Here is a 15,890-nt window from a genome sequence, read left to right on the forward strand (position 1 = left end):
TTAGTTTGGAAGAATTCCCAGGTGATCCGCTCTCTCGGCACAATTGAAATCAATGTGTTCCACCACTGATAAGCCGAATCTTTCAACAATGATACTGCACATTTAACACAATCAACCGATGAACAGGATAGCTTATAAAAAACCCTGATTGTATTCTCTAGCCAGAATTTAGCTCTCTTGGGATCATCCTCGGCTGTAGCTCAGAATTTTTCAACACCATACTTACGTATCTTATTAACAGGAGGCTTACTAACTCGAATTGGTTCCATACCTTGAGAAATAACAGGAACCTGTTGGGGAATAGGAGGGGTGGAGGTTGTTGAGCAGCTGGGTTCATCCGTACAAACCTAGTGAACCATTCATTCATCATCTGGAAGTAGGCTTTATTAGCCTCTCTTCCCCAGCCCTCAGATACGGGACTTGTACAGCTCGATGCTACTCCATGAACGGAGGCTTGAGCGTTACTCTCTACTTCATCGGAGTCAGCTCGGCTAGATATCATTGCTATATGAAAACATGTTTCAAACAGTCAGGAGATATCACACTATCATAGGATATATAATGGCATGTATAGCTAGACTCGTACACACTACATTCAGTCTGAGAATTGACTAAACCGTAGCTTTGATATAAATAAATGTAACACCCGTGACCCGGATCTATCTCCAGAATAGGGTTACAGAGCACTATTGAAGATTTCAAATCAAACGGATGAAAATTTCAAACATTTCATAACATATCAATATTCATATCAAAACCAATCAAAATCATTCATACTATCCCTTATACAAGCCCTCGAGAGCCTAAATATGCATTAGAAACAAGTCAGGACTAAATCAAAAACTCAGAATTTTTCAGAAAGCATTAAAAATTTTCAAAGCTGCAGGGGTTACAATGCCAAGAGACACGCCCGTGTCTTAGGCCATGTGGACATTCAAAATAAGGACACACGGTTGTGCCATAGCTCGTGCCTGTGCCCGTGTAACTTACTGAATTGGGCCACACGGCCAAGCCACACGCCCGTGTGCTAGGCCGTGTACCCTTCAAAGTAACCTCACATGCCCGTGTGCCAGGCCGTGAACTAGGTTGTGTAACAGCTTGACTTGCAACCCTTAGAAAGCTACAGGGGACACACGGCTATGTCACTTGGTCGTGTGTCACACACGGCTGAGACATACTCCCGTGTCTCTACCCATGTGGACGAAAATATGCTATTTTACAAGCCTTTTTTCTCACCCAATTTGGAATGTACCTACGACCACAATTTCATATACTTACAAGCCATAACAAGGCATCCAAATCAAGCATAAACAAACCTTAATCATATGGTATAACATCATACAACCAATATGCCCTTAGGTACCTCAAATGACAATTAATAACATGGCCAACCATATGTTTAGCTTAACCAAATCTGAAGGAAGGTTACAAAAAGAGTAAGTTAATATGACTCCGTATGTGTTATATGTTATGTTATGTTTTGAAAGAAATAAGCTAATATGATATTGTGTGTTCTGTAATAAGTATATGGGATGATAGAAAAGAAAAGTGTAATTATTAATTATGTTCAGATTCCTATTGGTATGTTGAAAACGTAATGTGTTTGTTAATAATTTATGATTAATATAGAGTGAATTCGTCCTATTATGTTTTGAAAGCATATATGAATTTGCTTGAGGAGAAGTCTGTGATACAAAGGTACTTATGAGAAAAGACTGTGTTTGATGAAGAGACATCAGTTCTGTTAAGGATTCTGTTCTAATTGGAGGAAAGGATTAAATGTAAAATCAATGTTATGAAAGATGGCATGTGCTAGATGTGAGAGTTTTCCTGAAAGGTTATATGCCAAGGTTAACTGTTCATCAATGAGATAAGAGTGTTTGCCTACATGTCTCGACGTATAAAGTCCATTATATTAGTTTGTGTTATGAATTTGCAGTGTAATTCTGTTCTTATTTTAGTGTTTAGTTTTCCTTGTTGGAACTCACTAAGTTCTTGTAAACTGAACCATTTTTCTTTCCCCTCCTTCCAGGTGCTATTCATTATAGGCTTGTTGAAGGGACTCAGCCAAAAGGAGCAATCTATGTAGTGAGCTTTATCTATTTTTTTTTGTTTTGTAACATGCATATGCTTTGGGGGTGATGTGTAACTCTATTTTGAAAATGAATCTGTCATAAATAGTATTCTTATTCAGTTAAAATTTTTTAAGAATGTTACCCTTTGAAGGATTTGTTAAATTTTATTACGTTTTGATTTATGGAATGATTTCTACTTGTATACACTAAATTGTTTTATAAGTAATCGCTACTACTAGTATCGTATTTCATAGAAGAATCTTTCAACCAAAGGATTTAAATCAATTTACTTTGAGTCTATGGATTATACTGTTAAATAAATTTTTGTTTTGAAGACATTTCCAATTCAATTTGTTAATATTTGTAATAGAGTTAAAATCGAATTATGCATATGCCCATTTTCTATCTATGTAACACTTCAGCAACCTACGAGGATTGGAGTGTTACGCAAACCCTCATATTTTATGATATAGAATGCAAGATGCAAACTCCACATGATAAATATGTGGACAATATATACATGCGAGCCTACTATTTCTACGAACCTATACATGCGAACCCCTATATAAATAGTTATGTGTGTGAACTCATCTAGTAAAACTTTCATAGATAGGTATGCAAACCCATAAGCAAAACCATGTATGATTTAAAATGCGTACTCTTAGTATATTATGCAAACCCTAGGAGAAATATACATACAAACATATTCGTTAATTATGAAAAACCCTACATGTAGTAGCATGCAAACCTATATAGGTGAGCCATATGTGCAAGACCTTGAGTGCGAACCCATGTGCGAGCCCTATGTATAACATGTGAACCATATAGGAAATATCATGTGAACCCTATAGGAATTGTTATGCGAACCCCATAGTAATTGTAATGCAAACCCTTACTGAGTACATGCGAACCCTTGTTGGTTATTAAGTGAACCTATATGATTTAGTTACGTAAACCTATGTGTGTAAATATATGTGCAAGCCGTATTGTACAAACCCTACTTATGTCACAGTATATATGTGTTAGCTAACTAGGCATATTAACTCGTATAAAGATACTGTATACGTGAAATTGTTTTTAGGTCGCATAAAATAAAATGCATATGTGAAACTCAAATGAATTATTTGCATAAATAGAAGACAATGATCGTTAGTATGAAAATTCATACACTTTATTGAATGATAGAATGTGCTTGATAAGCATATTATTTGATTATTGATTGATAGCATGACATGTTAAATTTATGTGCATAATTGCATGAAATTTGGGTATGGAAGGCAGAGGGGTTCCATAGGAGAAAGTGGTAAATTAAGTCCACACTGAAAGTCAGTACTACACGAAGTAGGTGACAATGCCATCAAAATTGGATAAGCATGGATGATAGTTATTATAGTAAAATGCCATCAAAACTGGGAAACCGCGATTGTAAGTCATTGTAGTAAAGGTCATCGTCACAGATGACAAGTGAACGACCATCTTCACTAGGGAATCTGGGATGATTAGTTTTTGATATGTGTTCTGGTGTGTCAAGCGATGCACAAGGTCGGATAGGATAGATGGGTGGGAACTTAAAACTATAGTTGTATTGCATCATATATATAATGTGTATGAATTAATTTATTATATGTTCCTTATATTCTGTTTAATATGTTATTATGCTATAAATTAAAAGTTACATTGCTTGAATGATTATATATAATGGTTTAAAAATTAATCTCAGACTAAGCTATTGTAAGCTCACTCCCCCTTTCTTTACCTCTCAAGTAGCGCAGAGAACTAGGTCCTGGAATGGCATCAGAGGAACCTTGAATTAGCAACTTATTTTTCTTCATATTTAAAAACTACCATTAAAGTTTTCCATAATCGTTTGACTATGATTGCACTATTGAATATCATTCGAGTAAAGCTAATGTCATGGCCGAATCATTGAGTAGAAAAGTAATGAAAGAGGTAAAAACAATGTTTTCTAGACAAAGTTTGTTTAAGGATGGAGGCTTACTAGCAGAGTTACAAGTGCGACATAATCTGTTGAAGGAGATCAAGTTGAAATAGTTATCAAATATGTCTTTAGCATCTCATGTGAAACTTATGAATGGGGGTAAGACTTCAGATTTTGCATTTAATCCTAAGGGAGTGTTGTGCTATCATGGGAGATACTGTGTACCTTCAGATTTAGATTTGAGGTAGTCCATTCTGAGGGAAATGCATAGCAGTCCTTACAATATGCATCTCAGAGGAAATAAGGTGTATCGGGATCACCGTGAGTAATATTAGTGGTCGGGGCTTAAGCATGATGTAACTGATTTTGTGGCAAAATGCTTGACGTGCCAACAAGTTAAGGCCAAGCACCAATATACTTCTGGTTTACTCCAGTCTATTCAAACTCCTCAGTGGAACTGGGAGCATGTTACCATGGACTTTGTTAGTGGGCTACCTTTGACGCCTTGTAAGAAAGACTCTATCTGGGTGATTGTTGACTGGTTGACTAAGTCTGCTTATTTTTTGCCAGTTTGTACCATCTACTTATTACCGAGGTTGGCAAAGTTGTATATCTTTGAGATTGTGAGACTTTATTGGGTACCGAACTCAATCATTTCTGATTGGGATCCTCATTTCACATCTCAATTTTGAAAGAAACTACATAAGGCTCTTGGTACAACGTTGAACATCAATACAACTTTTCATCCATAGTCTGATGGGTAGTCTAAGAGGGTTATCTAGATTCCCAAGGATAAGTTGAGAGGTTGTGTGACTGATTTTTGAGGCAGTTGGAAGGAACATCTGCCACTTGTTTCAGTTGGCTCCTTGTGAAGCTTTTTATGGACGTAAGTGTATGACAACTCTATGTTGGAGTAATTTGAGGAGAATACTGTGAAAGTGTTAGAACTGAATTTAGTGTAAGAGACAGAGAATACTGTGAAGATTATCCAGAATCGTTTAAGACCAGCATCGAATTGGTAGAAGTTTTTTTCTGACTTAAAGAGGAAGGGTATAGAGTTTAGTGTTGGTGATCGAGTCTTCTTTAAGGTTTCGCCTTGGAAGAAAGTGTTCAGGTTTGGCAATAAGGGAATGTTAAGTTCGAGGTTTATTGGACCCTATCGCATTGTTAAGAGAGTTGGACCAGTGGCATATCAACTAAAGTTACCTCTAGAGTTGGATCATATGCACGACATTTTTACATGTCCATATTGAGACAATACCGATCTGACCCTTCTCATATAGTTCCGGTTGAGGAGAATGAGGTTCATTCAGATTTTTCATTTGATGAGGAACCAGTACATATTCTTGAACACATAGTCAATGTTTTGCAGAGGAAACAGATTCCACTCAGGAAGGTTTTACGAAGGAATCATGGCCATGAATAGGAGGATTCCTTTCCATCATTATGGGTCAATCTTACCATAAGTTAAGGGAGCATGATCCCCCTTTGTACTCTATGTCTCCCTCACTTGCCATTTCATCTCACCCTTGCCATAGAAGAGGTTTATTGAACCTAGACCAAGTTGACCATCCTCTCATCTCACCCATCCACATCTTATTCTAGTCCCCTCCTCTCTCTCTCCCATTTTCAAACACCACCACCGTTTTCATTATGCATGGATTTTACTTATGGATATAATAAATTAGACTTTTTGCTAATAAATAAAGTTTTGAACAATTAAAGAAAATTTTTTTTGCAAACTAGTTTTATCAAATTTGAATTTAAAGATCACTAGTTGTTTTCCAAATAATGACAAAGGATTTCTACCAAAATTTTTTAAATTAAACTTATCATTTTTTAAAAGAAGTAATAACACATGTTTTCAAAGATTAACAGATTCACTTCAACTAAATGTTTTCACCATATCTATAGCCTATGTAATTGCTTAGATCGGGTCATAACATCTACGCCCGGTTTGAGGGGTTAAATAGGAGGTGCAATTCAAGAAAATTTTGGATGTTCTTAAGCAACTTCATATCAATATCCTATTGGTAGAAGCCTTAGAACAAATGCACAACTATGTCAAATTCATGAAAGATATTCTATCCGAGAAGAGGAAGCTTGAAGAGTTTGAAACGGTAGCATTGAGAAAAAAGTGTAGCGCATTCCTACAGAACGAGCTACCCCCGAAAATAAAGGACCCTGAGAGCTTTCCTATACTCTGTAACATCGGAGAATCTTACTGTGGTATAGCTCTATGCAATTTAGGAGCTAGCCTCAACTTGATGTCGATGTTCATTTTTAAAAACTTGGGGATAGGTAATGTTAGACCAACTGTGACACTCCAACTTGCAGACTGATCTTTAGCACACCCGAAAGGAAATATTGTGGATGTTCTGGTACGTGTCGATAAATTTATTTTCCCCGCAAATTTTCTTATGTTAGATTTTGAAACAGATACCTAGGAAGACCTTTCCTAGCGACAGAGAGAAGATTAATTGACATGTAGAAAGGTGTACTCACTATGAGAGTTCAAGATAACAAGATAACCTTTAATATTCTCAAAGCCATGAAATTTCCTGACCCGGTGGAAAGGTACTCACCAATAGAGGACCTCGAATCCTTAGTCCCTACAGAATGAGAGTATAATCATGAAACAGACCCACTAGAAAATACTTTAGGATCTGAGCCCCTAGAAGATGAAGAATTTGAGGAGAACTTAGCTTTGATGGAAGCTAATTTGATGGGCTATTCTCGACCAGCCCGATGTGAATCACTAGAGTTAGAAGCTCAGGAGTACACACAACAAAAGTTATCAATCTAGGAACCTCCCAAGCTAGAATTAAAGGTACTTCCCTCTCATTTGAAATATGTTAATCTAGGTAACTCATCTACTTTGCCTATGATTATTTCAGTAGAACTAACAAACGCCAAGAAGAGCAACTGATCGAAGTTTTGAAGAAATTCAAAACGGTGATCGGTTGGACTATAGCTAATATCAAAGGGATCATCCCATCCATCTGCATGCACAAGATTATACTAGAGGAGAGCGAAAAAGTTATAATCGATGAGCAAAGTAGGATTAATCCTATCATGAAGGAAATAGTGAGAAAGGAAGTAATACAATGGTTAGATACGGAGATTATTTACCCCATTTCAGATAGCTCATGGGTAAGTCTGGTACCATGTGTACCAAATATGAGTGGAATCACGATTGTGGAAAATGAGCGTAACAAATTAATCCTGGCAAGAACGGTCACAGGTTGGAGAATCTGTATAGATTACAGAAAGATAAATAAGGCAACCCAGAAGGACCATTTTCCACTACCTTTTATAGACCAAATGTTGGATCGACTTACGAGTAAAGAATATTATTGTTTCTTAGATGGGTACTCATGATACAATCAGATCTTTGTAGCTCCAGAGGACCAGCACAAGACAACTTTCACTTGCCTGTATGGTACATTCACTTTTAGAAGAATGACTTTCGGTTTATGTAATGCACCTACAACATTTCAATGATGCATGATGGCTATATTTATCGATATGGTTGAAAATTTTGTGAAGGTAGTCATGGATGATTTCTTCGTGTTTGGAGATTCTTGTGATATATGCTTGAGTAATTTGGCTAAGGTACTTAGGAGATGTGAAGAGATAAATCTTGTCCTTAACTGAGAGAAGTGTCACATCATGGTTAGGGAAGGTATTGTCCTAGGTCACAAAATGTCCAAAACAAGGATCGGAGTTCACAAAGCAAGGTGGATGTAATTAAGAAGCTGCCACCCCCAGTCACTGTCAAAGGAATTAGGAGTTTCTTGGGGCATGTCGGTTTCCACCTAAGATTTATCAAGGACTTCTCAAAGATTTCCAAGCCCGTGTGTACTTTATTAGAGAAAGACACAATCTTTGACTTTAACAAGGCATGCTTGGAAACCTTCAAAAAGCTAAAAAACTGTGCAACCTCAGTATCAATAATTGTTGCACCAAATTGGAATTCTTCTTTTGAATTGATGTGCGATGCTAGAGATTTTGCATTGGGAACTATGATGGGCCAAAAAAGAAACAAAGTATTCCATCCAATCTATTGTGCGTGCAGAACTTTGATAGGATCCCAATTGAATTATACGGCAACTGAAAAGGAATTACTCACTGTATTTTTTGCTTTTGACAAATTTTGTTCATATCTTATAGGTACAAAGGTAACAGTTTACTCGGACCATTCAACCATTAAATACTTATTGGCAAAGAAGGATTATAAACCAAGGTTAATTCGATGAGTAATTTTACTCCAAGAATTTGACATTGAGATTAAAGATAGGAAAGGAGTCGAAAGTTAAGTGGCAGACCATCTATAATGATTAGAACAACACGAGGTAAACCACTCACTCACTCCTATTAATAAGAATTTCCCTGGATGAGTATATCTTCGAGGTGAGTCAAACTCATAAAATTCCATGGTTTGCTGATTATGCAAATTATCTAGCATGTGGAATAATGCCTCCTAGGATGACATATAAACAAAGGAAAAAATTCCTTCATGATGTTAGGTATTATTTCTGGGAGGAGCCTATTGTGTTTAAACATTGTGTTGATAATGTAATCAGGAAATTTGTAGCTGAAAGTGAAATAACCGAGCTCCTATATCACTACCACTCATCCCCAAGTGAAAGACATTTTAGAGGTTCCCACATTGCAGCCAAAATTTTGCAAGTAGGATTCTTCTGGCCAACTTTATTTAAAGATGCGTATGCCTATGTGAAGAATTATGATCGATGCCAGAGGACTAGAAGTATATCAAGAAGAAATGATATGCCCTTAACAAATATACATGAGGTAGAATTATTTGATGTTAGGGGCATTAACTTTTTAGGTCTATTTCCTTTGTCTTATGGTAATAGTAACATCTTGGTAGTTATGGATTATGTATCCAAATGGGTGGAAGCTGAGGCATACCCAACAAATGATGCAAACGTAGTCACGCGATTCCTACATAAGCATGTATTTACAAGGTTTGGGACTCCTAGAGCTATAATTAGCGATGAATGTTCCCACTTTGTAAATAAATGGCTTAAATGGTTGTTTGACAAATATGACGTGAAACATAAATTGGTCACTGCCTATCATCCACAAACAAATAGTCTGGTTGAGCTTGCAAATCATGAAATCAAAGGAATCTTGGAAAATGTAGTACGTCCAAATAGAAAAGATTGGTCCCAGAAACTTGATGATGCTCTATGGGCCTACCGGGCAGCTTACAAGACACTGTTAGGAATGACTCTCTATTGGTTAGTCTTTGGAAAAGCCTATTATTTACCATTGGAATTGGAGAGTAGAGCTCACTAGGTTCTGAAGTAATTAAATTTGAACCTGAAGCAAGCTGGTGAAAGAAGGATGTTGCAACTCGATGAGTTAGAGGAGTTGAGGTTGTTTTCATACGAGAATGCCAACATCTTCAAAGAAAAGACCAAACGATTGCATGACAACTCTATACAACCTCGGGAATTTAGAAATGCCTAACAGGTCTTATTGTTCAATTTGAGATTGAGGTTATTTTATAGAAAACTCAAATCTTGATGGTCGGGACCATACATCATTCAAAAAGTCTATCCATATGGTGTGGTTGAATTACAAGAAAAAAGATTAGGTACATTTAAGGTTAATGGGCAACGTCTCAATTATTATTGGGATAGTAAAGTTGACCGAAATCAAATTTCGTTCAACTTAAACCACCACTAAACCTTAAGTTAAAATTTTCTTTCAATAAAGAGCAGTTTTGGAATAAAATTTCTTGGATAAGTACATTTAATTAAATTCTATCTAAGGAAATTAGATTTTAAGTGGGATCGCTTGCGACCTTTCCAATTTTTCTTGGGATTTTAATTTATTGTAATTTTTTAAGAAAATATTTGTCTAAGTAGCCCTTGAATTTTATTTTATTTTCACTTTATGCTAAATAAATGGGTCAAGTTTGACCCAAGTCTTAATTTCTAAGTTTTGCAGTTTAAGCTAACAAACAATTAGGTGTTGAAAATTGGGCTAAAAACCCAATTAATTTCAAGAGAGTAAAACCCACCCCACCAAAACCTAGTGGTGTTGTAACCCCTATCCCGAAATAACCCAAAAATTTCAAATTTTCATCACATATTACCCTTTTTAATTAAAAGACTTTTAACCATCTCTATCTTTATCTCCCCTAGTTAAATTCTATTCATGCTCTCCCTAAAACAACCTTAATCTCTCCCTATATAAACCCTCCATCACTCACATAATTTTCACAACCAAAAGCATTTGCTATTATCTCTCTCTCTTTCCCTATTCTCCCTTTCCCCCTTTGGTGCCACACCCCAATTTTCTTTCTAAAAGTTCCCTTTTTATTTCGCAAACCTTACCCAAATTTCCCATATGCCTTTTAAAAAATATCATCATACTTCTCTTGCAAGTTAAGTCCCAAATCCTAACACCTTGTGTCGCACACCACCATTTTCACACATCCCTACTAGATTTTCAACTTATCTCAAAATTCTATTACATTTTATCTTCTACATGCTGACTATAAGAAATCCCCAAAAAATAATGTCACACAAAAGAACACTGTCTCCTGAGGCCTCTGTTGAGACTCTAATCTGGATTCATGAGAATGAAGTACAAGAATGATTGAATTATGTCTTAAAGACTTAACCAATGTGGCCGGAAAAAGGATTCAAACTAAGAAACACTGATAGTACTGTCATGCCACCATTCAGAAAATAGTGGAAGCCCGCAAATGGTACATGCCACCTCCAGATGAAGAGTTGGTATGGGAGTTCTATTCAAATTTTTCCCCAACAGATGCATCAGAAATTCTTATCTGCGAGGAAAAAGGTACCTCTGACTTCTGAATCCATTAATAACTTTCTTTAACTACCCAATATTGAAGAAGACGAGTATTCCACAACGTTGAAAAATGTCAACTGGGATTTGCTTTAAGAAGTTCTTAAAGTAGTTGCAAAACTAGGATCTAAATGGATAGTCAGAAATTCAGTAGTCATCTTGCCAAAAAGAATACTTAAAACCTATTACAAAGGTATGGTTCTACATTTTGGGATCTAGTTTCATTCCAACCTTACTCAGTTCCACCATCTCAGTGGAACACATGCTTCTGTTATATGCTATAATGACAGGGAAGTCTATTAATATGGGGAAGATCATCCTGAATAAAATCATTTTATTGTGCTTGCAAGCACTCATCGGTCCACAAGTCAACCTCAAAGGTCCATATCCTCCAGGGTGCATAATAGAGCATGACATTGCAAGATTGATTGAAGATGCTGAACCAGAAAAAGAAACAGAGGACTCTGAACCTGATCCATCTCCTAACACGGCTCACCCAACTAGAGTGCTTGAAAATGCTGGGTCATCCAATCCGATGCTTGTCAAAGAGTCTGACTAGACGGCTATAATAAACATGCTGAAATCTATGCATCATTAGCAACAAACCTATTGGAAATATGCCAAAGCTAGGGATAACTCCATGCGAAATGCTTTTAAGAATTTGTCAAACAATCCTCTTGCTTTTCGTCGCATGTGAAATTATATTCGAATTTCGCAAGTATACATGTCTAATCAAGTAATAAACTGATAAGTGAGATCGTCTCCACAAGGAGTAGATCGATATAATTTTTTCAAGTTATTATAGTGAGGTATGATTAATGTTATGAAAAAAATAATGATAAGAATGCAGTGGTAATTTGAAGGAATAATGATACGTACAGTAATGAAAATTTCTATGACACGACTAGACAAGAGTAAAAATACAATGGCAAATTTGAGAGTAATCACGTGAATAATATGCAAACAAACAAGTAAACAACTAAAAAATGCTATGGCAAAGACACTATAGCAGGGGATAACAGGTCTACGATATTGATTTGGAACATTGAGATTACTAAGAATCAACCCTTACTAACAGTAATGCTTCGGCAAAACCATACTCAATCTACTACTCATAAGAGTTCTAAAATGGTCTGTTTCTTTCGAGAATAAGACCTCAAGTTACCTTGCCTTAAGCAATATATGTTTCTAGGCTCTTAGCACGGTACCTTACATTGATTTGTTTTCTTTCTGTATGAAAGTTCCTCTATGTCTAGAGGCTACTACAAGTGTTCCGTTGAACACTCGTTCATATCATTCAATTTCAATCTCATTAACCTAACCTTATCAGATTTAGATAAATTTAATAAACATGTTGTACCTCCATCTATGTCTAGAGTTTGCAAACAAGTAATTTAAAAAAAACACAATTGAATGAAGTAGAGTCTTATACCATATCTACGCTTTGGTCATTAAAGAAAATAAGATTTTCATCAAGTAATCCCAACCCTATGAGATCTTGGTCATGAGTTGGAAATTAAAATTCAAACCCAAAGTATAATTTAACATCGTTTTCATTAAATCAATTTACGAAGAGTAATCAAGAAATAATGGAAGAACTTCAGGAAAATAACTTCCACTTATCCAGCCCACACTCCAGCGATGTAGTGTCCTATGGTAGTTGAGAGGGACTGCCTTCATCTACCTCTTCTACTCATCCGTTAGCCTCTATTTTTTCTCTTTTTTTCTCTCTGCCCCTTCTAGGGTTTTCTTTTTTGGCTTTTATAATAATTTTCCCTAGGGTAAATCCAACATCCCATGATTATCTTCCATCCTTTTTAGGTAGATATATCTGGTACAAGTTCAACTAGGCCTAAGACCGATACGTTTAGAGTGTTGACTGGAAATCTTCCCAGTATTACCACGGCAGTTGTGTTGACAAACTGTTCAAGCCTTTGCCCCGACAGACCTTCACTCTTTTACTTCTCGTTCCTCAACCTGCACCAACCAATCCACCACCACACACAACCCTTCCACAAGCAAATAAAAACAACTAGCTTTTATGTACAATCCAACCTCCTAATGTAATGCTAAAACAAGAAAAATACTAATGAAATGTCCTAAAAAGCAACAAAATATGCCTAAGTACGTGTAAGTAACTAGATCTAAAAGCATGAAATATAACTATTTTCAAGAGTTATCACACCCCCAAACCTGAGTTATATCTTGTCCTCAAGCAAAATATATATGAATGCAAGAATGCAACAACTTTTTCCTATGCACATAACCTTCTTGTACTGCCAGTCCATTCAAAAAACAATATATACTTCAGTTCTCAGCAATCTTCTATCTCTAAAAATGTGTTCGAGTTTCAAAGGGTTGCTGAACAAAGGTAGTTCAGAAAATTGCTCCCTAAAAGCAAAATATCCCAAGTACTCATGTGTGCTTTCTAGCCATAGCAAACATCTCCTAATTTACTCAGTTCATTTGTTACCTAAACTCAAGCTACTTTGTAACCCCTTGCTCTAAGCCTTCGTGAAATATTTATTTGTATTTATGTTTTTTTCTCCTTTTTTATTTTTTTATTTTTTGTCTTTCAATTTTTTATTAATTATATAAGGGGATTTAACATGTCACAAAATTCTTTGACTTGATAATCACAATAGAGCATACACTGAATTACCTTGTACTCAATCATGCCACAATTTAAATAAAAATCATTCTTAAAGCTAAAGCCTTTAACTTAGAAGATGGATGGAGCAAACAACTACCTCCTTAGCTACACAGCCTATTACTATAGCGGAGTGCCCCTAATTTTCTTTTCTCTTTTACACACTCTTACTTGGACTCACCTTTCTAGTCAACAACATGATGGAGCAAACAAAGTGGTGCTGACCTACTTGGCAATTCAAAGTATTGAAGTGTCTACTGTCCTTTATTTAAATAATGTTGTGACAATATGACTGAGTTTGGCTTCAAAAGTCTCTACATTCATGAAAAGATACTTGCTATAGTCTAAAAATAGCTGAGGTTAGGACATCTCATTTTTAGGAGGTAATCTACAAGCAACCTAACCTATGCTAAATTCACCTAATCCCCTATCACATGTTCTAAGTGAATTGAAGAATTTAAGCTCATCATTAAACATCATAAGTAAATATTGTACTTTATATAGGCAAAAAAATACTTAGTAGTTAAGTGGAAGTGGCAAAACAAATTTAACGAACATATTAGAATGAGCATACGTACTAGATATATAATGCAACCTAAATGAACAATACACCACCAAACCTAAAGGATGCGTTGTCCTCAATGCATGTACAGATATGCAACAGAAAGACAAACATATAGATACGTATATAAAATGCCATGGCAAAAGAAATAAAATGGATGAGGTAGGGAAAAACTTCCCTCACTTGGACTAGAGTGTAGTTACTTTATTTGGTCCTGCAAGTAGATTTACGAGCGCTGACTTTATACCACAGCTTCCTTGTCATGGGGTTCACTTCTTTCCCCTCCTTATCAGTTTTCGTGAGCTCACCAATAAGATGATCGAAGTCACGATCTTGTATAGTCGTGGAAGTTGGTGGGTAGATGGAACAGGGTCCTTACCTTTCATGGTGGCAGCAGTGGCAGTTTCATATTTTGTTTCTTCTTCCTCATTCTCATAATTGAATGATGTCGTCTTTTTAATCTCCTCAATAAAAGTGTCTCCTTCATCGGTAGTGGTTCCTAAATTCGTGGATTCTGCACTGGTAGTAGATGTTTAAGCTGGCTCCTTTGTAGCTTCGGGAATTAGGAGCAAAGAGGTGGGGAAGGGTAAGAGGAATTTTTAGGGGAAAATGTGAGGTGACCAAGTCCTAAAATAAAAGTTTAGGCTTTTCCTCCTTCAGCAACCCAAGTAACAGAATGGGTCCAGGTATATAAAAATCTCTCCCTTGGACTTTTCTATCCAGTCAACCCATATTACCTCGTACCTCAACATTCAATCACCTAGTTTATCGCGGCATAATTTTGTTTTGAGATGCTGTTGTGTTTATTTCTTGTTTACTGTGTATCTCTTTGCAGTCTTCTTGGTCTTGGTGGCTGCCTCCATCTCGCTAGCTCAAAACTTATCTTATCTCCATTTATTGGCGCACTTGAGGAAGCCCAAATGGCAGATGATATCATTGAACTCCTGGCAAAATTAAGCATCTCAGAGGAAGAAGCTACGAGGGTTGTGAGCACTCAATAAAGTTCCTATGATGGAATTGTCGTGGGTTGGGGAACCTCGCGACAATTTGGGAGCTCAAGTAACTGCTGGTTGCTAAAAATCTGAATGTACTTTTTCTCTGTGAAAAAATGCACTCTAACAGCTTGTCGTGTGTTCGTAATATAAGTTGGATGGAAGATTGCTTAGCCGTGAGCTCGGAGGGGAGAAGCGGGGATTTGGTACTGTTATGGAATGTGGGGGTGGATGTGACCGTTCAAAATTATTCAAGCCATCACATTGATTCCTTGATTAGTATTAATGAGAATAAAAAGATCCGCTTTACAGGTTTCTACGGGCATCCGGATCCGAATTCTAGAAAAAGGTCATGGGACATTCTCCGGAAGATGGGTAGCGTGGTCAGAGAGAGTTGGGTGGTGGGAGGTGATTTCAATGCCATTTTACACGATGGGGAGAAGGAGGGCGGTCGTAGGAAACCCAGAGCTATTATGGATGATTTTAGGGAGCTGATTGAGGATGTGGATATTAAGACCAAAAATGGGGGTACACGAGGGCGAATAACAGAGAGGGCACTAATATGATCAAGGAGAGATTTGATAGATTTCTTGTTTCAAAGGATGTTATTGAAGATATGCCTTACATGGTGACTAAGGTTGTGAGCAGGGATTTAAATTACAGTAGCGACCGCGGTCGCATTTATCGCGGTCGCGGACATAACAGACGCTATTGCGGTCACTACGGGTATCGCGGTCGTGAATTTTTTTAAAATTTGCACAACTTATGTAAAACAAAGTAATTATATTTATAATTATAAAAAGTCACTTTTAATGATTTT

General features: G+C 36.6%; 1 protein-coding gene across 1 annotated transcript; it reads left to right on the forward strand.

Annotated features, from left to right (window-relative positions):
• Positions 1-6,520: 6,520 nt before the first annotated feature.
• On the forward strand, positions 6,521-9,339 carry LOC128040449 (uncharacterized). Its single transcript, XM_052629197.1, has 6 exons — positions 6,521-6,591; positions 6,912-7,167; positions 7,564-7,629; positions 7,695-8,063; positions 8,188-8,195; positions 8,601-9,339. Exons 1-6 carry the CDS (start codon positions 6,521-6,523, stop codon positions 9,337-9,339), a joined length of 1,509 nt encoding a protein of 502 aa, XP_052485157.1.
• The last annotated feature ends 6,551 nt before the right edge of the window (positions 9,340-15,890 follow it).

Source organism: Gossypium raimondii, chromosome 4, assembly GCF_025698545.1.
Source record: "Gossypium raimondii isolate GPD5lz chromosome 4, ASM2569854v1, whole genome shotgun sequence".
Taxonomy (NCBI): Eukaryota; Viridiplantae; Streptophyta; class Magnoliopsida; order Malvales; family Malvaceae; genus Gossypium; species Gossypium raimondii.